The 27097-nt window shown below is 41.2% G+C and overlaps 1 protein-coding gene and 1 pseudogene across 1 annotated transcript; one reads left to right on the top strand and one right to left on the bottom strand.

Moving 5' to 3' along the window:
• Positions 1-27097, top strand: part of LOC136749050 (putative nuclease HARBI1) — a 470787-nt pseudogene that overhangs the window by 40926 nt on the left and 402764 nt on the right.
• On the bottom strand, positions 19110-22155 carry szl (sizzled). Its single transcript, XM_066705527.1, has 4 exons — positions 21657-22155; positions 21058-21227; positions 20309-20401; positions 19110-20032 (listed from the first exon to the last, which is right to left on the bottom strand). The coding sequence occupies exons 1-4, from the start codon at positions 21929-21931 to the stop codon at positions 19731-19733; spliced, it is 840 nt and encodes a 279-aa protein (XP_066561624.1). The 5' UTR covers positions 21932-22155; the 3' UTR covers positions 19110-19730.

Below are 27097 nucleotides of genomic sequence, written 5' to 3'. Positions count from 1 at the left end.
ACACACTTGATGTATTTAGAAGAAACCTTGTACATTTGATTGAGAAAATGAACCAGCACCCAGGTGGGAAAATCATTATGGGAGACTTCAATGAAAACATACTTGTATCTTCATCTGTTCAAAAAGTTATGGAGTGCCATGTGTTCAAGCAGTATGTGAAAGGAACAACTATGGAAAGAGGAACACTCATTGACCATGTGTATGTTAAAGATATTGATAATGTTGCTATTCAGGTGCTACCAACATATTTCATGAGGCTATATCCGTCACATTGACTTAAGCAATTTGTGTGATAGAAACATCCGTCCGCAATATCAGGGGGGGTAGGGGTGTAAGCATAAAAGAGGATGGCACCACAAATAAAGTTTTATTATAGTGGGGGTTCAGAACCAGAGCGGTGACATTTGTTTGTTGATATGGCATGTCATATAACAGGCAAGAAACTTCTTTATTTCTTTGAATGTTGCTCTTTTTAACACATAAATTGTGATACAAATGCATGCCATATGTATTTATTCATTTTTTGCCTATATAAGTTACTGTGAAGTGACTTTATATTGTATTTTATATTATTTTGCTTCTGATTGTATGTCTGGCATGAACTATGTCATCATATTTTTTATTTTATTGTTATAGTCCTATGTCCCTCTGTACTATGTCATTATATTATGTGATGTTATGTATGCACACTAACTTCAAAAACGATTTCCCCTCAGGGATAATAATAAAGTGAATCAAATCCTGTATATAAAATGAAAGCTCAATTTGAATATGTTAATATCTTGAAAATGTCACTTGCACTTCTCTGGTTCTGACCCCCTAATGGGTACCTATAGCAAATCCCAGGCCCGGTAGTATATACAGTATTGTTGACAGGAATGGGGTTTACATTTCCATTACTGCCTATCCACACTGCAGATATCTGCATTGGTTTTACAACACCAAGTGATGTAATGTAACTCAGCTTCTTTGGTAACAGACAGCAACTGGGGAGAGACAGGACCTAGATAGAGATGGTTCTTATTGGTGTAGCACAGCACAACATGTTTATTTTGTATGTTTATGTATTGCTGTTTTTTCTATTTTGGGTGATTTAGTTGTTTATTATGCTCTAAATGTAGTGTTAATTTGTCAGCACAGTATAGTTTTGCACTACAGTCTTCAACAGTCCTAGGCTCTGAAGTGCAGGACCTGCAAAGGACCTGCACACCACCTCCATGAAGTTTTCTGAGGTCGGGGGATCGTGTTGCTTTATATGCTTGTAAGGGGAACAAAACCCAAGCCAGGCCAACTGCCACAGTCAGAAGATCCGTAGTCTGTACAGTGGCCAGCACCACCGTTGCTCCTGATAGAGGGCCCTATATTGTTACCATAACAACCACAGCTGGAGAGCCATGGAACTGTGCCACTGTCAGTAAAGACAATGGTTTTAAAAGGCAGGCCGGAGATTACACTGGGACCGTATTACAGAGGTCCACAGGTCAAAATGGGGTATGACACTCATCGCAGTGGTTACACAGACACTCCCATACAGAAGCATAGTCAAATCACGGGGGTTAAACGAGCACCCCCATACAGAATCCCAGGTTAGTTACAGGGGTTAAACAGGCACCCCTATACAGAAGCCCTAGGGTTAGCATGAAGGTTAAATGAGTGGGCAGAGGGGTGGGGTGGGGGGGTATGGGGGAAGAATTGTATTCATGTTTTTAATTGTTTTGATATATTGTCTTTTTAATGAAACCATTTGATCTGAAAAACTGTAATACAAAAACAAAACCATATTTACCACCATACCAAATTCTGAGAGATTTTGTTAAAGAGTAAACATTGGTTAACATTAATATGGTTTGATAATAATAATAACTAAAACTGCAAAGCACATTTTACAGCTTCCAAGAAGTTATACAACACTAAAGTAATACAATGTTCACAATACTACTACTAATAAAGCAACAATAATAACAAAAGGTTGCATGTAACTTTTCAACTTCCATGCTACAGAAGCAGGTTTCAGATTTGCAGTTTGAATGCATGTCTTATTGACTATATGAATTTCAATGTCAGTGGATTTTATAATACATTGGCAGACAGGTAGCATGCAATTGTATTTGAGTACATTTTAGCATATGTGTTTAGTTTTCATGCTTGTAAGATTCAAGATGTTAAATTTCAATTGGATCATATGAACTTGTCTTGAATAAACTTGATACAGGACATAGCCAGGGTCATGTGTGCAAACTTTCACTTTATTTTACCCAACAGTTTCAGAAAATATATATTTTTTCCATGCCAATCCAATATGGCCAGCAAACCGTGAGACAGAAACACTTCTCAAAGGTCATGTGTAGAAAATTTCGTATCAATCGGACAAACCATTTCAGAGAAGATTTTTGGCCAATCCAAAATGGCTTGCAAACAATGTGACTTATCGACTTGTCTTGAACAAATCTCAATATAGGTAATAACATAACTCCACACAGCAAGTTTCACATCTGTAACATAAGTGGTTTCGGAGAAGAAGATTTTTGTAAATTGTCAAAAATGTGTCACTTAAATCAATATGGTCACCAGACCATATGACATATGGCATAGTTCACTATAGGCATCTACCACTGTGTGACGTTTCATGACTTATCGCATAGCGGTTTGTTTTTTATAGGCTTTTTAAAATAGAGGAGGAAAAATGTACACAGTACCATTGAATGGCTAATGTAGTTCAATACTGCAGAGTATCACACTTAATGCAATTTAAACATTGGTGAAATTTGATTGGCTCATGGTGGCCATCTCGCTTCATCAATCATATTGCCTTTAACAAATCTGATGGAGGATCTAGCCAAGGGCACGTGCACAACATTCCACATCAATTGTACCTGTGGTTTCAGAGAAGACGTTTGAAAATAGTGCAAAATGTGTCACTTAAACCAATCTGGCCACCAGCCCATGTGACGTATGGCTTCCATATTGCATATGGCATCTCTCTACTCAGCTGTCTATCACTGTATCAAGTGTTTTGTTTTATTATAAGCTTTTTAAAATAACGGTAGACAAATAATGTTAATAATAAAAAACTATACATTGCAGGCAACATTGAGGCTTCCAGGTGTTTCCAGTAAACAAATGTAAGGTTTCAGGCTCCTAAAAATATAAATCAGATGAAGGCAAATTTTGACAAAATCAGTTTTGATGGTCAAGTTCCCCCTCTAGTGGTCAAATATGTTAAAGTACAAGCCAGTATTAATCTCAAAAAGTCAACTACACTGATTTGATTTCAATATATCATTTTTAATTAAATTAGTAATAATATAAATAGCTCTGGTATCATCATAAATGAGTTAACACTTTATTGTACAAGTCTCGTTTGTGTACATTCATCTAAAAACTTGTATAGCTTAGAACTGCTGTAGCTTTTCAATTCGCAGTTACCTTCAAAACCTCATTTAGTTGCTTACTTTGTTTCATTTTGTTGTCAAATTGATTACCGATGTGCACGCTATATATAATTACGGCTTGTTTCTCATCAAGGGGCAAATATCTCCAATTATTAATATTAAGTGCCTCAGTGAGTAGGTCCGTTTTTTCGAGTGTAGCTCGCACAGTAAATGTCTTATGTTCACCCTTTCAATTCTACTGTGTAGAGCCAGAAATTGTGCATAGTTGAGTATAACATGTCACCATTAGTTACGATTTCACTGAGAGAGAAGAGGACCAAGTCGTGCCCCCCGTGTTGCATCGTTATCTATTTAATCAGGAACTGATGCAGGATCCAGCCGATCTCAGTTTGAAATGACTTTCAATTGAAAGCAGTAATCCACCGCTACAGATTCGGCAAAGTCATTGCTGTTTTACCACTGTTAATTCTCCTGTGTGTCTTTAAATATCTTGCATTGCTGTGTGTTGTTCATTACATTTAATTATTGTTTTTGTTACACTTTCGGTTTGTCTCCGGTATTTTTTGACTAAAGCTGAAATAATCCCTGACTCGTTTGTGTACTAAAACAAAGTAAGCAAATAAAAATAAACTGTAAGCAGCTCATAACTACTGCAGATTATACATTCGTAGTTACCTTCTAAACCTCAGTTAGATGTTTATTTGATGTTTCATTTGGTTGTCACATCGATTAATGATGTGTGCGTTATATATACTTACACCTGGAAAAGCAAAGTATATCACTAAGGGGCAAATAGCAGCAATTCGTTTTTACTATTGCGCCTGACCGAGTATGTCCGTTTTTTTGGGGGTGTAGCTCACACAGGAAACGTCTTATGTTCAGCCTTTCAACTCTACAGCAAAGAACAAGCGATTCTGCACAGTTTGGTATATAACATGTCACCATAAATTACGATTTCACTGAGAGAGAAGAGCACACAATCCTGCCCCCCCCCCCGTGTTGCATCGTTAATATTAAACAGAAAGTCATTCACTCGTGGTGGCACTCGATCTCAGTTTGAAATGACTTTCAATTGAAAGCAACAACCCAACTCTACAGATTGAGCAGTTTCATTGCCGTTTTACCAGTGTTCTTCTTAATATATTATTTTAATAACATGTATGAAACAACCCTCACAACAAACACATCTCAGTTTACACTATTTGTATTTGCAGGCAGAACTGTCTCTGTGTTTAAAACAATAGTTTCCACTCTAATACTGTTGCAAGTGACTGATACTGCTTTGTTGCTACGATGTACATGCCCAAGATGGCCGCTTCGTTTCTTTTTCTCAGTGCTCTATGTGGTATATGCTGCTACCAGTGGTGACAGTGTGTCATTGCAGGCTTAAAATTCAACAAAATGTACAGTAAGTCAAAATCTTATGTTCATTACTGCCATGTTTTTTTATGTAGGAACTTTTCATTAAGAATATGTATAGAACACAGTCCAAAGATACTGTATACCAAAGCACACATTAGCCAGTTTAAGGGTTTATGAGAAATCGAGGCTGAAGTTTTCACCATAATCCAAAATGGTTGCCATACCGTGTGACTTTGGAAATAGACAAATCAATTACTAACATAAGCGCAGTATGTGCTATAAGTCTCATATCTCAACTCTTTACCGTTCCTGAGAAAACGATGTTTGAAAACTGACCTTTCTTGTTTGGACTACAATCAAGATGGCTGCCAAACCGTGTTACATGATGCCAGCATTTTGTGGTCGAGTGACCACGCCATAGACTCCTACATCCATGCCAAGTTTGGTGACTTTTTAGACATCGGTTCAAAAGATATAGGCATTTGAACATATTCTGGTAGAATTTTAGAAAAAATAAGTATAATAATAATAATAATGACCATTGACCACCATATTGCTCATGGGATCAATCCTGTCAAGTATTAAACAGTCCAATGGCTCATGGCGGCCATCTTGTTACTTCAATCAACTTGCCTTGAACAAATCTGATAGAGGAGCTAGCCAAGGTCCCGTATAGAAAATTTCGTATCAATCGGACCAACCGTTTCGGAGAAGAAGATCTTTGAAGATTCTTGGCCAATCCAATATGGCTGCCAAACCATGTGACTTATCGACATGTCTTGAACAAATCTGAATATAAACCATAACATAACATCACACACCAAGTTTGACATCTGTCCCGTATGCGGTTTCGGAGAAGAAGATTTTTGTAGATTTTCCAAAATGTGTCACTTAAGCTACTATGGCCACCAGACCATGTGACATATGGCCTCCATATTACATATGGCATAGCACTACATAGCCTATCACTGTATGAAGTTTCATGAGTTTTCGTCCAGCGGTTTGGTTTTTATAGGCTTTTCAAAAAAACGGTGGAAAAATTATAAAAATAAGTAGAAGTTGCATGCAACTTTTAAGGCTTCCATGTTGTATCAGTAGGTTTCAGATTTGAGCAGGCATTTTGTAGTTTAAATGCATGTGTTATTAAATGTGTAATTTTCAATTCTAATCCGATGATGTTGTATAGATTTGAAGTGTGTATTTCAATGTCAGTGAAGTATAATATTAATTTCTTGATTGCATGCATCAATTTTGAAAGGCAAGATTGTTTTTTTCACTTAATTGTAGCATATACACTCACCTAAAGGATTATTAGGAACACCATACTAATACTGTGTTTGACCCCCTTTCGCCTTCAGAACTGCCTTAATTCTACGTGGCATTGATTCAACAAGGTGCTGAAAGCATTCTTTAGAAATGTTGGCCCATATTGATAGGATAGCATCTTGCAGTTGATGGAGATTTGTGGGATGCACATCCAGGGCACGAAGCTCCCGTTCCACCACATCCCAAAGATGCTCTATTGGGTTGAGATCTGGTGACTGCGGGGGCCAGTTTAGTACAGTGAACTCATTGTCATGTTCAAGAAACCAATTTGAAATGATTCGACCTTTGTGACATGGTGCATTATCCTGCTGGAAGTAGCCATCAGAGGATGGGTACATGGTGGTCATAAAGGGATGGACATGGTCAGAAACAATGCTCAGATAGGCCGTGGCATTTAAACGATGCCCAATTGGCACTAAGGGGCCTAAAGTGTGCCAAGAAAACATCCCCCACACCATTACACCACCACCACCAGCCTGCACAGTGGTAACGAGGCATGATGGATCCATGTTCTCATTCTGTTTACGCCAAATTCTGACTCCTCCATCTGAATGTCTCAACAGAAATCGAGACTCATCAGACCAGGCAACATTTTTCCAGTCTTCAACGGTCCAATTTTGGTGAGCTTGTGCAAATTGTAGCCTCTTTTTCCTATTTGTAGTGGAGATGAGTGGTACCCGGTGGGGTCTTCTGCTGTTGTAGCCCATCCGCCTCAAGGTTGTACGTGTTGTGGCTTCACAAATGCTTTGCTGCATACCTCGGTTGTAACGAGTGGTTATTTCAGTCAAAGTTGCTCTTCTATCAGCTTGAATCAGTTGGCCCATTCTCCTCTGACTTCTAGCATCAACAAGGCATTTTCGCCCACAGGACTGCCGCATACTGGATGTTTTTCCCTTTTCACACCATTCTTTGTAAACCCTAGAAATGGTTGTGCGTGAAAATCTCAGTAACTGAGCAGATTGTGAAATACTCAGACCGGCCCGTCTGGCACCAACAACCATGCCACGCTCAAAATTGCTTAAATCACCTTTCTTTCCCATTCAGACATTCAGTTTGGAGTTCAGGAGATTGTCTTGACCAGGACCACACCCCTAAATGCATTGAAGCAACTGCCATGTGATTGGTTGGTTAGATAATTGCATTAATGAGAAATTGAACAGGTGTTCCTAATAATCCTTTAGGTGAGTGTATATACAGTTAGGGAAAAAGTATTTGATCCCCTGCTGATTTTGTACATTTGCCCACTGAAAAAGAAATGATCAGTCTATAGTTTTAATGGTAGGTGTATTTTAACAGCGAGAGACAGAATAACAACACAAAAATCCAGAAAAACGCATTTCAAAAAAGTTATAAATTGATTTGCATGTTAATGAGTGAAATAAGTATTTGATCCCCTATCAATCAGCAAGACTTCTGGCTCCCACGTGTCTTTTATACAGGTAACGAGCTAAGATTAGGAGCACTCTCAGAAGAAACACAAAATAACTGTCAGTCTCCCTCGGTCTGGGGCTCCATGCAAGATCTCACCTTGTGGAGTTTCAATGATCATGAGAACGGTGAGGAATCAGCCCAGAACTACACGGGAGGATCTTGTTAATGATCTCAAGGCAGCTGGGACCATAGTCACCAAGAAAACAATTGGTAACACACTACGCCGTGAAGGACTGAAATCCTGAAATTTCTGCTAAGGGGACAGGACAACTGCACCGCATCAAAGGGACGATGGACGGGGCCATGTACCGTTAAATCTTGGGTGAGAACCTCCTTCCCTCAGCCAGGGCATTGAAAATGGGTCGCAGATGAATATTTCAGCATGACAATGACCCAAAACACACAGCCAAGGCAACAAAGGAGTGGCTCAAGAAGAAGCACATTAAGGTCCTGGAGTGGCCTAGCCAGTCTCCAGACCTTAATCACATAGAAAATCTGTGGAGGGAGCTGACGGTTCGAGTTGCCAAATGTCAGCCTCGATACCTTAATGACTTGGAGAGGATCTGCAATGAGGAGTGGGACAAAATCCCTCCTCAGATGTGTGCAAACCTGGTGGCCAACTACAAGAAACGTCTGACCTCTGTGATTGCCAACAAGGGTTTTGCCACCAAGTACTAAGTCGAAGGGGTCAAATACTTATTTCACTCATTAACATGCAAATCAATTTATAACTTTTTTGAAATGTGTTTGTTGTTATTCTGTCTCGCACTGTTAAAATACACCTACCATTAAAATTATAGACTGATCATTTCTTTGTCAGTGGGCAAATGTACAAAATCAGCAGGGGATCATATACTTTTTTCCCTCACTGTATATATATATATATATATATATATATATATATATATATAGTGGCAGTGTGAGAGGCAAGGCTGGGGTCTTTCAGTGGAGGAGACTACAAAACCTCTCCTCCAAGACTCCAAACCCCAGAAGCCAGCAGGGCTCCTGATGGCCATAGCCCCACCCACCACTTCCCCTATAAAAGGAAGAAGGAAACGAACCAGGGGGTGCATGCTTGGCTGGGGGTAGCAAGGTGCACAGGAGGGTGAGAAGACAACGGGGAGAGGCGAGAGCGTGGAAGAGCAGGAGAAAGAAGGGAGAAGTTCACAGTTGATGGATTCACTGGCTTACGACCCTTTTTCTGGACCTGGACCATTCTCCCTCTTAAACCCCGGACTGTCTGACAGCCTCCCACTGGTAACGAACTTTGATTACGGAATGTGACTACGAACCTGCCTTGCCCCTGTCATGCTTCTGTTTGCCCTGTGTTCAGCTCCAGCGACCCAGGCATTTACTGTTATTGTTTGTTTTCTAATTAGGGATTGTTTCCATTTAGGTAGTGCTTGGACAGACCTAGGTTTTGTTTTGCTTTTTGACACTGTGCCTGCCATTAAGGGAAGCAATAAAACGGCAAGCCCGTTTTGTACCCTCTGCCTGCCTTCCTACTGTGTGTTTCAAGACCAGACCCTGCCTAAATACAGCCCTTTCTTGTGACCGGCCCCCCAACCCGTTACAATATATATATATATAGATATAGTTATAGCTAGGTCCATAAATATTTGGACAATGACACACAATGGATTTAAAAGGGAACCATCAAGATGTGCTTTAACTATAGACTTTTATCTTTGAGGGTAGTTACATCAAAGTGGGTGAACGGTGTAGGAATTACACCCATTTTTATATGTGGTCCCCCCAATTTTAGGGGCTCAAAAGTATTTGGACAAACTAACATAATCATTAATTAAATTGTGAGTTTGAATACTTGGTTGCAAATCCTTTGCAGTCAATGACTGCCTGACGTTTGAAACCCATAGACATCACCAGATGCTGTGTTTCTTCCCTGGTGATGCTCTGCCAGGCCTGTACTGCAGCTGTCTTTAGTTCCTGCTTGTACTTGGCGGGGGGGGGGGGTTGCCTTCAGTTTTGCCTTCAGCAAGTGAAATATATGCTCAATTGGATTCAGGACAGGTGATTGACTTGGCCATTGCAGAACATTCCACTTCTTCACCTTAAAAAAAAGTTTTGGGGTGCTTTCGCAGTATGCTTTGGCTCCCTGTCCATCTGCAATGTGTAGCGATATCCAATGAGTTTTGCCAGTTCCCTTGGCAGCCATGCACATGCCATAACATGCTTCACAGATGAGGAGTTCCTTTCCTTCTCCATACTCTTCTCTTCCCATCATTCTGGTAAAAGTTGATCTTTGTTTCATCTGTGCATAGGATGTTGTTCCAAAACTGTACAGGGTTCTTCAGATGTTTTTGGAAAACTAACCTGGTCTTCCTGTTTTTGGGACTTACCAAGGGTTTACATCTTGTGGTAAACCCTCTGTATTTACTCTGTTGAAGTCCTCTCTAGATTGTTGACTTTGACACAGATACGCCTACCTCCTGGAGGGTGTTCTTGATCTGGCCAACTGTTGTGAAGGATTTTTTTCAACACCAGGGAAATAATTCTTCTTTCATCCACCACAGTTGTTTTCTGTTGTCTTCCAGGCCTTTTGGTGTTCCTGATCTCACCAGTGTTTTATTTATTTTTAAGAATGTACCATATAATTGATTTGGCCACACCTAATGTTTTTGCTATCTCTCTGATTGGTTTGTATTGATTTCTAAGGTAAAACTGAAGGCAAAATGCTCCAAAAACAAGCAGGAATTAAAGACGGCTGAAGAAACCCAACATCTGCTGATGTCTATGGGTTCCAGACTTCAGGCAGTCATTGACTACAAAGGATTTGCAACCAAGTATTGAAACTCTCAATTTAATTAATGAATATGTAAGATTTTGTAGGCATATACTCCGGTGTATGATTAAACAATTATACCAAACCGGTGGTAATGATCATCAATTCAATATGTAGGTTAAAACCCAATCATTAGGAACAGCCAAACTCCGCTAACAAGGTGAGGTTGGTGAAGACCGTTTACCCTCAAAAGTCATACACCATGGCAAGACTGAGCACAGCAACAAGACACAAGGTAGTTATACTGCATCAACAAGGTCTCCTCCTGGCAGAAATTTCAAGGCAGACAGGGGTTTCCCAATGTGCTGTCCAAACTCTTTTGAAGAAGCACATTCAGTGGAAAGGACTGAAAATACTCCAAGACTCCATGCACCTCGCTAACCACTTGCATGGTACATCACTTTATTATTTTTATTTTGATATGGCTCAACTCAATCCTATTAACACTTAAACAGATACATTTCACAAACTAATATTACATATAGGCAGAGTGTGAATTATACAATGACAACCAGGGGGGGTCAGCAGAATGCGAGAGCACATGGGCGGGGGGGGTGACCATCAAAAGCTGTGAAAACCGGGGGGGGGGGGTTTGTGACCGCTTTTTCAGAGAAACGGGCCGCATTTTACATTCCGGTATATTCATTTATCGACCCTCCCACCCTTCTATTCTTCCCTCTTTCGGGGGGGTCCAAGTCTTAATTAGGGGGGTTCAACCCCCCCAATCCCCCCTGTAATTCAAACCCTGTAGATAGGCCTAATAGTTTCAATACCAGAAGTTTAGCTGCATATCATAACCAAGCCCTTCATGGATATGAAGTACTCTTTATGGGAACATTGAGTAAGTTAACTAAATGGCATATAATGTATATTAGGTGAGTACAAAGCGGCATGAAGTTTTAACATCTACTCTGATTTAATGGAAATTGTGTGTTTGTTTTAAAATAAATTATAACCTTATCTACTTTTAATATACCTTTTTGTTTGAGCAGCAAATAAGAATCACAAGAAAAGGTTGGGAGTACAATGCATTTTGAGGAACATCTGGCTAGAACTTCAACAGAAAATTTAGTTAGTTTTTTTTTTAATTCGCTATGTTTAGTTTTTTTTTTTTTTTTTTTTTTTTTTTTACATGTTACACTTTTAACAATGCAACAATTTTATTTTCAAAATTTAAGTATTGAATGTGTTAATTCCAAAGCTGTGCTTTAAATATTTTTCCCAGATGTGGTATATATGCTAGGAATTGCATAGCCTGTTTGCATAATCTGAAATATCAGACAAATGAGAATATAAGGTTGCTATGGTTGTACAACTTGTTTCATATAGACTCAGCTGCTGCATCTACATCTCCAGAGATGATGGCAATTGATCAGCAACCAGACCTACCACTGTACCCAGGACTGCATGAGGTCAAGGATGACAAGGTATACAAAAATTAAACTCTTTTATACATATGTGGTGATAAGCTGTAAAGTGCCCTATTACTGTTTTCTGTCACTATTTCAATAAATGTGAATTCAAGCATTTGGCATCACTCATGCAAACATAAACCCCTCAAGCTATTGGGTTATTTTGTGTCTTTGTTGTCTTGACTTGGAAGGTTGCTTCTAATTGTGGCTACAGGAGTAGAAAGTGGAGGAGGCAGACTTTTTTTTTTTTTTTTAAAAGAAAGCAAGTAGGGCACTATTTCTCAAAAAATATTGGACATTTGCAAGCGAAATAAGGTGGCAAAGTAAGTTTTTTATCAATGTATTTAGATTTGCATTTAATGTAAATTTTAGATTTTGTCTTTGTCTGGTTTTATTTGATTTTAAATAAATAAAATGTTGAATAATACAAAACAATCCCTGTCTATTTGTTTTTAATATATAGTAATTTAACCTTAGTTTGATTACTAAAAGTGTCATGGTTTGAGGAAGTGGGTGTACTGGTTAACTTGCAAATGACTGTTCACCAGGATAAACCATCAAGAAACACCAGCATAAGCTGGTCACCAGCTAAAACCAGCATAAAGTGGCTTAGCTGGTCTAAGCTTTTTTTTTTTTTTTTTTTCAGCAGGGCTGTGTGTGTGTGTGAGCGCCAGTAGGGCAGTCTAAAGGATAGGGTTGGGGTTGTAAAAGGGTGTATGAAGGTTGGTTGGTTCAGGTGTGTGTGTGTGTGTGTGTGTGTGTGTGTGTGTGTTCTGAGTTAGGGAGGGATGTTTGCGCTTGGTAGGGTTATGTGGCTTCCCCCGTCTCTGGGGTGGTATCACTGGGGAGTAGTGATTGGTGGGTGGGAGTCATGTGGCCTGGGGGAGGTATATCAGTGGGCAGTGATACGCTGCACAGTGAGTCATAGGAGAGCTGAGTAACCATGTTGCCACCAGTGGAAGAGCGGCCATCTTGGGCCATAGTACGAGCAGCAAGACAATGTGGCCTGTGCGGAACACGTGTCACCCGGTAAACCCAAGTTTGTGCTGATACAGCCGCTGTTAGAACCTGAGCCTGTGCGTAGCAAGACTGTACAGCAATGTTTGTGTGTTAACGGGGGGCGTAGATAAGCCTCGACATAGCTCCGATAGCAGCAGGGATATAGGTTATGAAATGGTCCGGGCCCTGGCTGCACGAGACGTGACTCAAACTCCGGCTCCACGGCCTACTCTGCATGCCTGGGTTGCACTACACCGCCGCCCGGACGGAAGGGGCTGAAAGCCAGGCATTATGATGGAAAAGCCTCCTCGGAGGCCTACAAGACCAAATTCGAAAAGGTGGATTGGGCCAATGCCTGGAATCCGGAACAAAAAGCTACCCATCTTTCAGCAGCATTAGAGGGGAAGGCCCTGCAGATATTACTGGACATTGGCGATGACGAACACCTGGACTATGCTTAGTCAGGCTTTAACCTACTGCTTTGGAGGGGCTGAACCTGCTTTTCTCTTGTGCCAATGCCTGTCTACATGCTTATGCAGCAGAGGAGAAACCTTAGGCCAATACACCAATGACATTCGCTATTTAACCCGCTGGGGATATAACAAGTTCCCTCCAGACGTAGGGAAGGCCTAGCTAAGGACGCCTTCCTCCAAAGCCTCACCCCCAATGTTGTCCACCATCAGGTCTGCCTCGCCGCCCCCCAACACTCGATGCAGCGCTTAACCAGGTCAAGCTTGTGGAGTTCATCCTGGGAGAACAAATACCACAACGCTGTTGCCCTGCCTCAACGCTCACCTTATCCATGGAGGACACCGCATCGGAGCAGAGAAAACCCAACACTCGCATCTGTTGGCAATGCGGACAAAGAGGGCACCTCCTTGGTGACTGCTGTACGGTCCCAACCCTGCCATCTTCTTCCTCCCCAATCGTCTTCTCATCCTTGCCATCTTCGCCGATCATGCTGGCAATGCCAGGTCCAGTTGCACCCTGGGTTACCAGCCTCCGGCCCCGGAGCGGCCCTGCCCAGATGCCTTGTGAGTCCTTTCGATGTAACGATTGGAGAGCTTTAAGGACATAAGACAGTTTACAAACGAGAGGAGGCCATTCGACCCATCATACTCGTTTGGTGTCCATTAATAACTAAGTGATCCAAGGATACAATCCAGTCTATTTTTTAATGTTCCCAAATTTTCAGCTTCAACCACATTGCTGGGGAGTTTGTTCCAGATTGTGACAACTCTGTGTAAAGAAGTGTCTCCTGTTTTCCCATCTTGAATGCCTTGAAGCCCAATTTCCATTTGTGTCCCCAGGTCCATGTGCCCCTGCTCTCCTGGAAAAGCTCCTCTGGTTTGATGTTGTCGATGCCTTTCATGATTTTGAAGACTTGGATCATAGTCCCCACATAGTCTACTCTGTTCAAGGGTGAAAAGGTTCAGTTCCCTCTGTCTCTCTGAGACATTCCCTTCAAACCTGGCATACATCTTGTTGCTCACCTCTGAACTGCCTCTATCTTGATATCTTCAGCGATATCTTGAAGTGTGGCACCCAGAACTGTACACAGTATTCCAGATGAGGTATAACTAGTGCATTGTACAGTCTTAACAGTATTTCCCTTTTTCTGAATTCTACAATTTTGACAATATACCCTAACATTCTGTTTGCCTTTTTTATTGCTTCCCCACATTGTCCATGTAGACTCCGAGGTCTTTCTCATGCATTACTTAATCTAGTTCTATTCCTCCCATAGTGTAATTATAGTGGACATTTTTGTTACCTGCATGTAATACCTTGCACTTGCTTTCACGTGATCTACAGCTGCAGCTGCATGTTCAAAGAACTCTAATAGATTAGTAAGACATGATCTGTCTCATCTAAACTGATGTTGACTATCACTAAGAATATGGTTTTCATTAAGATGCTCCTCTATTTTTTGTCTATACATTTTTTCCAACATTTTACTGATTGATCTATAATTTCCTGGCTCAGTTTTCTCCCTTTTTTTGTGGATTGGTATGACATTTGCCATATTCCAGTCAGTTGGCACATCCCCTGTTCTAAATGTCATTTGGAATATTTTAGTTAGTGGCCTATAAATTTCCCTCATTTCGTTAAGTACTGTTGGAAATATACCATCTGGCCCAGGTGATTTGTTTGTTTTGAATTCTGCTAGTCCCTTTAATACCTCCTCCTCATTTATCCTGTTCTCTCTTGGGTCATGGTTCTTTGGTCCTCAATTTGCTAAGTTTTGGTACAAATTTCTCCTGAGCCTCAAGTAGAATATTCTTAAAATAGTGTGCTCCAGTCTAACTCTTATACCATCTCATACCTTCAAGGTATGCATTTCTAAAAGTGTAGACCATTGTTTTAGACTTGGTCCTTTTGAAAGTATGCCTCAAAGCTAACCATATTGTGATCACAGCTTGCCATTGGTTCTCTAACTAGTGTCCCTCTGAGTATCTTGGTCATTTGAAAAGATCAAGTCAATGTGTTTGCTCTCTCTGGTTGGTTACCTGACAAATTGAGTTAGAAAGCAATCATTTATCATCTCAACCATTTCTATTTCTACTTCTGCAGTCCCAACTGAGATTTCCCAGTCTATGTTTGGGAAATTGAAATCCCCCATTATAACATCCACACATCTTACTGAATATCTGAATTGAGTGGTAAGTAACACACTCCTACCACTAATCCTCCGGATCTTTTATTCAAAGGCTGAACCCGCAAAGATTGTTTCGTTACTAGGATCTAATTTGAGTTCTTCTGCCATTTCTGATATATAATGCTACCCCACCACCGCTTTGATTTTGCCTGTCCCTCCTAAACTGTGCATATCCTTTCAACTTGTATTCATCCCCATCATTTTCTGTAAGCCATGTTTCCATCACTGCTACAACATCATAGTCACCTGCCAGCACTGTGGCTTCTAGGTCTAACATCTTGTTCCATATACTCCTGGCATTGAGGTACAGACATTTCAGGACTTTCCTACAAGCAATTTCCCTTTGTTTTCTTTCCTTAGTGGAAAGTGCTCTTTAGTTTATTTCCTAATCTTTAAATTTGTCTTACAGAACCTCTGCCCTTCCTTATCCTATAGGTAATTGGTTCCAATGTGTAGCATGACCAGTGGATTCCTCCTGGCTTTGGCCAGTAGCCTGTCTTCTAGTTTAGGGAAATGTGCAACCTGAGCACCAGGCAGGCAAGATACCACTCAACACTTCCCCCTGGTCTGTACAGTCTCTCACTCTGTCTGCGCTTGCCTTCTGGCAACAATCACCCTGATTGCATACCAATTATCACCCATACATTTTCACACAGATATCACAGTTCAGTTTGGACATTACAAGTGCACCAAAATCATCAAAAAGATCAAGAATGGCAGGTAGTGATTGGGGAATATTCTCAGAAAAATAAATGTAGCCTACATCAGCATGAAGTGAAATGCTATGTGTTTTTGAGGTTAATAGAAACAATCTACAGGTTGCCAAATTGCCTGTGCAAGTGGCAGCAATATGGCAGTGGAGAGTGAACATCCCTGCTGAGTCTAGAGATTGAAAAATGTTGGGAATGTTTGGTACCTGACAGTACCATCACTGAGGGGTTTGCATAATTTTGTTGAAGTCACTGCCCAACCCCATATGCTCTAATACAGACCACAGAAAATCCTGTAACAAAACCTGTCCTAGTAAGGTTGTGTTCTAACTGGATTTGACAATAATGTGTAGCTACCACCACCTTTATTTTACCGGGATGGTCCGGTCAGATAACCCTGGAAGCTGGAGGTAGTGATGTAAAAGGGGAGAATGAAATGCCAGGAGGAAATATACATCAGTCTTTTTAATAAACAATTAAATAAAAGCTGGGTACACAATGTGCAATTTAGGCAATAGAATACAATCACAGTATCATGAAACAATCCATAAAATGTCAATATCCATTAAATATTTTAGTTAATTTCTCAGTCAGATCAGTCCTCATATATTTAACCAATTGTTATGATCTAACAGCAAATAACCTTCATAAAAATACTTAAACAGCCACAAATGTAAGTGAAAAAGGATTTTGGCACAGCACATGTTACAGAGTTTAGTCTAATACAGGCAGCCCCAGAGTCTCTACACACAGGCCAACCCCAAACAATGCTAGCAGTAGAAAAGTCTCTCCTGTGTAGCTTCTGAGCACTGCTTATATTCCCATCTGCTCCTGATATAACATTCCTTGAGTGGTTACAATGTTCAGTCCAACTAATAAGAGCCAATCAAATCAGTGACTGAGCTGACTGGCTCATCACAATCCCAATTTACCCGATCGAAAACCTTCTCAGCATCCAAAGACAAAACTGCAATTTTTTTTGATGTCCATGGCAGCATGGATAACATGCTGGAGATGGTAGCTATTATCTGTCACCATTCTGGTCTAATAAATCCTCTTTGATCATAATGAATTAATTTGGAAATGTGAACCTCGAGTCTACGTGCAAGCACCTAGCATCAGAATTGATCAATTGATGTTTCTGTGACAATCCCTGAATTTGTTATTGCTTTGTACAGCCTTATATGCAATATTATTGATTTTATTGTATTTCTATTAAATCAAAAGTAGAATTTTGATTAAAAACAAAGGTTGTAAAATTATGCCAGACACTTTTAGAATAAATCATATCAAGTTTGATATTTCTGTGACAATACATTAAGCAGTTATTGATTTTTACAGCATTAAATGGCTATTGGTGAATGTCTGTTGAATGTCTGAATATAAAACCAACTTTACCTCCATCCCAGACTGCTTCGGAATCTCTGAGAGACGTGGTAACTGGATGCTTTTGAGAAATTGATTACATTGGCCACTGTCATATGGAATATCAGAGTTATATAATTTGGAGTAAAAGGAATGAAATTTAGAATTGATTAGAGCTGTGTCGAAGATAATATCACCCCTTGTATTTTTAATAGATGAGATATTAGCAATGCTTTCATTTTTGAGAAGCCGTGCAAGAAGGTGACTCGGTCTGCTACCATTAAAATACTAATAATGTCTGGCCCTATGTATAAAGAACTCTGCAGATCGCCTATGGAAATCATTTAGATCTCTCCTAGCTATATCTAATTCAAGTTCAGTGGCTTCAGAAAAATAACTCTCAAGTGAATAATCTAACAGGATAATCTTGGATTCAAGCTCTTGATTTGATAAAAAAATGAGATGTGTTGATATTAGAATAAAGTAATGTGGCATTATTTCTAATTAACTGCAACCCATAATATGCGAAGATCCCTGACTGAAGCGCGATTAAATCAAGAAACTCATCAAGTTTGTCTTGAAATGAAGTACAAAAATATTCATTCTGCAGGAAAGTGCAGTTATGGCACCATCTGGTGGGTTTGTTTGGAATATCAGAAAGTGATAGGTAAGAGTGCATTGCGCTATGATCTGATAAAGTAATTGGCAGAATATCAACAACGTGTAGTTGAGAAATTAGATTTTGAGGCCAAAATAAATTCAATTCTAGATAAGGACTTTTGTCTAGAAGAAGTCTTTAGCAGATGGATTAAACATTCGCCATGCATCAACTAAACCGAGGTCGAGTGTAAATCTCCTTAGGGTTGCAGAACTACCGTACTGCATTAATGATAAAAAAATATGTTTTTAAATAGTCAGTCCTTAGAACTACGGACTTGTACTTTATTTTTAATTTGTTGTGTATGATCTGTACTCCCCTCCATGAACTTTTTAATATGTGGGTGAGACTAAACGGACTTTTCTGGTGAATATTTCACATAATGCCTCTCTGCTGACGGAGACAGCCGAGACCCGCTGAAAGTGACTCATGCTCGCGGAGACAGCCGAGAGCCAATGAAGGTGACGTCACCACAAGAAGCGATTTGTAGCGAGTCAGTACATATTGACATTATATACCTGGGTTACTAGGCTTCAGTTCATGTTACTGTAGCTATATCATGTTACTGTGTACTGGCTCGCTACAAATCGCTTCTTGTAGTGAGGGCTCTCGGCTATCTGCGAGCAGCGATGTATTATGGGAAATGTTCACCAGAAAAGTCCGTATAGTCTCACCCCTTAATACGTACATAATAGCCATGGCTGCTGCCATAAAAAACATTTTTTTATTCAAATTTGTCGCCATATTTATTCACCAAACTGATTTTAATCCTTTCACGGGTTAATTTGTAAACGTGTCACCGGTTACTGCTTCACTGAAAAAAGTTAATTGTTGAATAAAACCATGCGCTCCATAGCAAGAGCAGGAAAGGCGACTCATAGATTATAATGGTTTATTTCACACACACCACACTTAAAAAAAACAACAGTATGCTCAGCCACATGCATTGAAATAAACACACATTTAAATACACAATCCTATTTACTATATGATAATTTATTACTTTTTATTGTACAATCCATTTATACTTACACTTTGTATTTACAGTAAGATAGTTAGAGTACATTCATCAACTCTGCTCCCTCTAGGCTGTCAGTAGGAGCTGCTGGAGAGCCAGTTGGGAAGGTCTAGCTTTTCAGTCATGAATCCAGTGTGGACCCCCAGCCCCCAACTCCAGTACTACTCTGCCCTGGGCATCCTACAGGGAAATGCACAGAGGTCTTCTAAAACCATTACATGCCGAGAAGAGCTGCACAGTGGAGGATAAGGGCAATGCACACTGGCTGGATATGGAGTCTGTGAGTCTGTTTAAAGAGAAAGTTCCCCAAAGCAAACTGCAGGAGAGGTAGTGTTGAAAGGCACAGGGAGGTGTGTATGTGTGCAGGGAGATGGGAGTCAGAGTCAGAGTACCATCAGAGAGGTCCCAGGACTCTGAGTGTGGAGCCCCAGTGCAGTGTTTCCAGTGTCTCTCTCTCTTTCTCCCAGGGCCTGGGGACCCTGTCTTCAGTCTCTGTGTTCCTAACATAGTGCAGTGCTCCCATCCAGCACTGCCCAGCTCAGTCCAGTCCAGTACAGTGCAGCCCAGTGCACGGTGATCTTGCATCCCTCCCCCCTCAGCATTTGTGGTGTTTCCACTTTCGCACAGCGGTGGTGAGCTCTGCGTCCCTCTTGTGCCAGGGGAAGACGCGGCTGAGTACCAGCATGCCATCGGGCTGTACCACCCCAACCAGTAGGTGAAGCTGCGTACGGCTGGGGCGTGCCAGGCCAGGGGCGCAGTGCGGGTGGAGGAGGAGCCACTGCTGCAGCAGACTGTGTGTGTTGAAGGGCAGCAGGGGCCCCTGATGCACAAACTCCACTCGCCCCTCCACAGTGAACTCGGGCTCCAACCGCCGCTGGGACACTAGCACCTTCACTGCTGTGGGACAGGACAGGGACAAGGGACAGGTCAGTACAGAACAACACAGAGACACACTATACACACACTGAATACATATTTTATATCTGGATACAATTCACTACACACAGTAAACCCTACTGAGCAACATGCACTGCACACACAGGTTACAAACCATCTTATTGGACACACAGTCAACATTACTGATCACTGTGAGATAGACACAAAGATAAAATAACTTTATAACTTTCACTTCACTGACTTTTTATGAAAGACATTAAGATTGAAGGCATTTACCAAAGTCATTTTGGCAGAGTGCATCCAGCACAGTCTTGTGGGAGGAATGCTCCTCCATGGCAGGGCAGTCCTGGCATCCTGGCTGGGGAAAAACTGCAACAGAACAGATTGGTGTAAACTCACTGTGTCCACATGGCCACTGCATGCATTGACTATCCTGACACTGCTAACATGCCATCCACACATTGCAACCTGTAGTACCTGGCTCTGGGCTGGGTTGCACCAACAATGCGTAAATTCATCCCTCAGTTTAAGCCTCTTTTGTTACTGGTTAATTTAAAACATTCTCTAGTTTCAGTTGCACCACACATACTTGCAACAGAACCTTGTTAATTTATAATTCTAAGGAAGGAGATATGAAGTTGATGACATGTATGCTTCACAGTAGCCAATCAGTAGTGAGGAAATTGGAACAGGCATCAGAATGCAGTTATAATATTTTGGGGAAATTGGTTTTATGAAGTTATTTGCGTTTCCTTTCAAATTTCAAACAGTTATGTGTGTATTGTTTGTGCATACAATAATTTATTTATTTATTTATTTATTTATGTTTGAAACTTCATATTTTGATAAAGTAAACACTGGTTAAGCATTTTATGGTTATATGTACATACTTTTTGTTAGGTGGCTTGCCATAAGAGAGGGGATTGAAGATCCAGGAGTGAGACTGATCAGTAAAGCTTGGTATGTTGATAGCTCCCTAATGTCCTGGATACTGGGAAGGGTGGGACAGGGTAGGGGGGAATTACCTTTAATTATGTGCTCGACCTGTTTGGATGCAGGGGTGAGACACATTTCCTCATGGTCTGGAAAGCGATCACAGTCCAGTGCGTCAGGCCATAGCTGACCCCAACACGCCAGCACTGGTGCACAGCTGTCCCTCACTGCCAAACACAGGCTGTGACATGGCTGGATAAACCTGCAACAAAACACAGAGAGAGAGAGAGATAAAGAGAACCTCCTATCTGGAACATTTGGACAAAGAAACTAAATAAAACAGTTTTGATTGAGTTGTGCCAAGCATTGTTTAACTTTTAATTTAAATTTAAGACACAGATGGAGAGAGAGGCACAGATATACACAGAGCCGTAGATAAAGAGACATAAAGAGAGAGAGACACACACAAATTTGATTTTGAATTTGACAGGTACAGAAAAGCAGGGAGATGCATAACTGACAGAAAGATAACTACAGACAGGGTGTCCACTTATGTGTCAAAGAAAGAAAGAGACAAAGACACAGAAATACATACAGACAGGCAGTGTGTACACTTATATCGAGGCAGACCAAGTCAGAGTGACAGAAAAACAGAGATACAGACAGACAGACAAACAGTGTTTGCACTCACGTGTCAAGGCAAACGGGTGCAATGAGTGAGCAGAGGAAGGCCTGGGCTTGAGGGTGACAGCCAGTCTGCAGCAGGGGACGCCAGTCCTCAGAGCGTGGCACCACCTCACCCTGCAGGCTGCGATGCCCCAGGTAGTTGGGAAGACGCATCTCACTGTAGCCCACGTCCTGGCACACTGCCAGCTGAGGGGGGATGGCCACACAGCGGGTTGACTGGCCCAGGTCAAACCCGAGCCCAGAGCCCAGCAAAACACACACCACCACAGGGAAGAGCATAGCTGGACTGAACTAGGTGGTGCTGTTCAGTTCCTTTCTGTTAGGTTCTGTTCTTCTGTGCAGTGCTGTACCGTATTGTGCTGTACTGTGCTCTGATATGCTGTGTTGTTCTGTTCAGGTCAGTTCTTCTGCTCCATATAATTTAGTTGTGTCCTGTGTGGCTCCATTGACTTGCTGTGTTGTTGTGTTCCTTTGTCGTTGCTGTGTGTTCCTGCAGTGCTACGAGTGCTCAGTGCTGGTCCGAGAACTCTGCCAGGGTTCTTATATCCTCACTTTGGCCACCCCCACGGCCCTGTTATCAATGTCCTATCAGAGCACTTGAGACACTGCTACAGAGCTGGAGACAGCATCTCTCTAATAAATGCAGACACAGGGGTGGGGCAATTAAACATTGGAGGAATCACTCAATTAAAATACCAACAAGTTGCTCCGGTTTTCCTACTAAACAGTCTAAAAGGGAATTCATTTTTTTTTTTAGGGAAACTTAAAACTTAGAAATCTGAGAGCAGTTGTGTGTGTGGTGGGGAGGGGGGATAATAAGGGGTTGGGGGGGTTGGAGAGACAGGCAGTCTCCTGAAGCCACTTTCAATCTCTTTCATGTTGGGCTCTCTGCTAATCTGACAGTTTCTTCATAAAAGGGAACTGGGGTGCCAGGAGGGGAGATATTATTACAGCCCACTTCACGTAGCCAGGAAGACGTCTGCAGCCCAGTCTGCTCACCTGGCTTTGATGTGAGACTCACCATTGTTTCATATTTAAATCCACATAGCCAGGGAGATGGCGATAGGATAGAAGGCCTGTGGACATTCAATGTCCATGTTTACATGCTAGCAAATGGATCATGACAGTAGAGGTAGATCCTGATGTATGTAGGGTATTTTTGGGATGGTTACAGTTTTAAATAGTTTGAATACAAATTCAAATGGCAAACATCAAAATATAAGGGTCCAAAGAAGGAATTGTTCAAATGATAATAATTAAATTAATATAGGTTAATATCTCCCAGACACACTGCCCACAGAACCCTGCCCCCAGCATATGCATATGAGGATTGCAATGCCTCTCATCATCCTCAGTGCCTCCTCAAAACCCCTCTGGTCACACTGCAGAAGACAGAACTGTACAACTGCTGTTGTGTAACTGTGTAAATATTTAACTGCAAAAGTATTGTATTGTACTGTATTGGTTTCTTGCAAACATTGCAAGTCACAATTTGGAAAATAACAAGACTAATCATAATAATATTGGGCCTTGAGCAATTTCCTGTTCTGCATTTCAGGTGTAAGGTGATAGTTCAGTTCTGTTCAGTTCAGTTATCAATCTGAACTGAAAAAAATATATAGATATATAACAATTTTGAAAATTATCCTGTATATATGTATGTGTCCCAGGCAGGCCATGCCATTTGTGACCCTGCAGAAAGGCAAGAAGTGCTGGTGGAATTCATTCAGACTTGGCCTCTTCTTGCCTGGCTGTGGAGGAGCCACAGACCAGGGGAAAGAGCCTGTGCTTCAGGAATCTGCTTTTAGGCTTAAGAATGCACTAAACAATAATGAATATTTAGAATATATATGCCCGTTTACTAAATATTACACAACAGGAGGCTGTGGAGGCTGTTGTATAGACAACTTTACCGAAGGGGCTCGCTGACAACTGGGTTCCTCAGTGTAAAGAGTTATTGGCTTTACCTCCCACTGTGGCTGTGTGAATTTAAGTCCAGCTCTTCTGTTATGTTAATGGACATTACTGTGCTTCAGGAGAGGTATTTGTCATTGTCGGCTGACACATGTGCTGTGATTCATTTGGGGTTGTTGAGTCTCTGATTTTGAGCCTTTTGGTGGCTGAGGTTTCTCTCTCTCTGTGCTACACTTCACACCGCACACATCCAGATACAGATTTTCTTTAATTTACTAACAGGAACCCATTAATTGTGAATTGAGAGATTATCCAAAAATGTAGTGTTAAAAACTAAATAACTAGATGGTGCCTAACCCCTGTGTGTGCGTGTGGGGGGGTTCTTCTGTCTGTGTTTGGGGGATTAGGGACATCAGTGACCAAAGGAAAGGAGCTGCTTTGTTTAGTTTTCAGCAGCAGATGATGCAAGATGTCGGAAGATGAGGACCAAGAGGCCCGCTTACAACCCTGATGTTAGATAGTTGTACTATGCAAACCAGCAAGAAAGGATTCAAGTTAAAAAAAACAAAATAAAAAAAACAACATGAAAATGAAGTTAGAGACTGTCAATTCCACTACACTGATCTTTGATTACTGGATTATGATCAGAACAGACCCCCTCCAACACACACATGCCTAATTATGAGCACTTTATGTTGCTTAATTCACAATAAATTAGTTCCTATCAGACATGTAAGGAAAAAGTTCCCTCCAGACTCTCATATCTTCTTACACTACCTCCATTCCACTCCTGTGCAAGAAGACTTGCTGTATCCCCTCTCTGTTCCCCTACTTCCAGAGCCTGTTCCTTAAGTGGTGGAACAACCTACCTACTAAGGTCAGGACCACGCAATGCCTGGAGACTTTCGGGCATCTCTGCTCTAGATTCCACTGTTCAGACTTTCCCTGTAATACTGCAGCCAACATCTCCCAGACATCTTAGCACTCTTGCTTTAATGCACTTTCTTATTGAACTGATATTGACCTTTAACTGTATTTTTAATACTTTTAAATTTTTTACTATAAAGTTCTACATCTGGAATATTAATATGTATGCCTACTATACTCTTTAGCACACACCAGGGATGAAACTCTTTACTTGTTTTAGCTCATTTGTACAAGGATATATGCTTCTTATTGTATTATACACTTATTGTATTTACTGTAATTCACCATGGGTAAGGGTGCCTGCTAAGAAACAAATAATAAATAATGGCTTTACTTCGTTATCAGAAACTTTGTCACCAGAGGTAAAAATTACATAGGAGGCATAGGGATGTGTTCCAGGACTTCAGAGAATGGGGGTGGGGGTTAAATATATATATGTATGAATATATAATTAAATACTATCAATACTATCTCATATGTGTCTGAAAATGATAAATATGCAGTAGAATGCTGCACCCAAGCTTCACTTTGTCTGCTGGGAACAAGCCTCTCACTTTATAATCTACATTTTGAATGGATTTATGCTGTACCTTTTGCCCATTTAGGCCACTAGCATTTGATGATAATTTGTATTACAAAGGGAGTAATAAAATAACTATCAAATAAAGTCTGCTGATTAGACCACATGAGGGACTCATAAACCTCTTCACTGATCGGCATCTGTCTCTGTCACTGCCCAGCACTGTCCAAGATCTCCACTGGAGTTGGACTCAGCTCTGTCTGTGCTGGCTCCAGAGCAACAGAGAACAAACGCAGGTATGCCTGCAGTCAGAAAATCTTCTTCCTTAGGTCAGCAGTATTATTGCCCGTAGGCAGACAAAAGGCCACTCTAGGGGCTGCAGATGCTGTGGTGGCAGACTGCAAATGGCAGACGCTGCAGTCAGTCCAGCACCGGACTATGGCTGTGCTTGTGTTTTGCTGTGCTTGGGGAATCCTCCACTCCTGTCCCCTGTCACCCACTTTCTCCTATGTGCTATTGTCCCAGCTGCAGAGATAATGGCCTGGATGCTAATGAGTCTGCAGAGTGGTAGACAGGGGCAGGCAGCTCAGGCTTGGCTCTAACCCTGCCAGTTAATAGGAGGCCAGTTTAAGAGAACAATGCAGACAGCTTTGACACCCCAGGGGGGATTGTCCCTCTTATTGCCCCCACAGGCTGTGTTTGTGTTGTTAATGTGGTTTGACTGACTGCTACTCTGATCTGCTCTTTTAGCCTGTGGCAACACAGAGCTACTCACTGCACACTGTATACTGTGCAAATCACACACTGCATGCTACTACAGTACATGCTACTACACTATATGCTTCCTATTGCAAACTGTATTGTATATGCTATACTTTTGCTCAAAGACTTCACAGCCTATTTCGCCAAACAATTGTGGTTTTATATTTCGGGGAAACTACACAGGCACTTTACTTACTATGGAGAGGGCAGTGTTCAGAAAAATAAAAACATCTGTCCATGCTACTGTTTAGATCAGACACAGCTTCTGTTTAATTCTCAATTCTCCAATACTAGATGCTCAGCCTTCAGGCAAATTACATTACAGCCCTTCAAAATGTCGGCTTATTCCAATCTGTATGTAATACTTGCACTACAAGTAGAATATAAGACTACAATACTCTTGTTGTAACTTTAATGCAGGTGTGTCTTTGATTGTGAGTACAGGAGCCAGTTCTACAAAACCCCATTCGGTGCTGAATAACTTAACTGTTAAATACAACTGCTTTTCTCTTTACTAGCAGATGGACTTCAATGAATTGGGGTACTTTGTGCATCACCCTTAAACTCACTAAACACTGAGGGCGTAATCTGCAGTTCTGGCTGGCTGGAGTCTGACGATGCAGCAGTGTGAGGACAGAGGTGTGATGTTGCAGGCAGACTGCGCTGGTCTGTGTCTGTCTGGCCAGCCGGCCGGGGCCAGTATACTCAGCTAGAGAGAGTGAGAAGGACATGGCCCATTAGCACTAATGGCTGTCTGCTGTCAGCCAGTCTGCTTGTCTTCTGTTTATATAGCTCTGGCTGTCAGGAGTCTGGGAGCATCAGAGCTCATTTCGCACAAACACCTCTGTTCTTTCAGTATATGTAAGCAAGGCACAGTCGGAGAGCTGAAGGGAGGGACCAGGACTTTCACTGAAGAATAATTGAAGTTTATACAGAGTAGTCTATGCTGCATGTTCCTGCTTTAACACTGTAAAGCCACAGAAATCAAGAAGGAAATTAATTCAAACTTCACTAATAATACTGATACTATTCCTATTATTATTATCCACTGTGCAAATAAATAGTGAGATGCCCAGGCACTAAAATGCTCTCTGGAAGCATGTGTGTATTTTTGGGTAAATGGTGGAAAATTATAATTGGCAAATCATTTAAAAGAGCGCTGATGACTCTCTAATTTCTTGTCTTTTGTGGTATAATGAAAACCAACAAAACAACATATAAAGTCCACCAATACCGTGATAGTTTGCACGCAGTAAACAACAATATTGCAAATTTTAACTAAAAACTGAGCAAACACTTTTCAGACATTCTCTCGAACAGTG

This window comes from Amia ocellicauda, chromosome 5 (assembly GCF_036373705.1).
Source record: "Amia ocellicauda isolate fAmiCal2 chromosome 5, fAmiCal2.hap1, whole genome shotgun sequence".
NCBI classification, from domain to species: Eukaryota; Metazoa; Chordata; class Actinopteri; order Amiiformes; family Amiidae; genus Amia; species Amia ocellicauda.
Note: the sequence above shows the minus strand (reverse complement) of the source record. Positions and strands in the feature narration are given on the sequence as shown.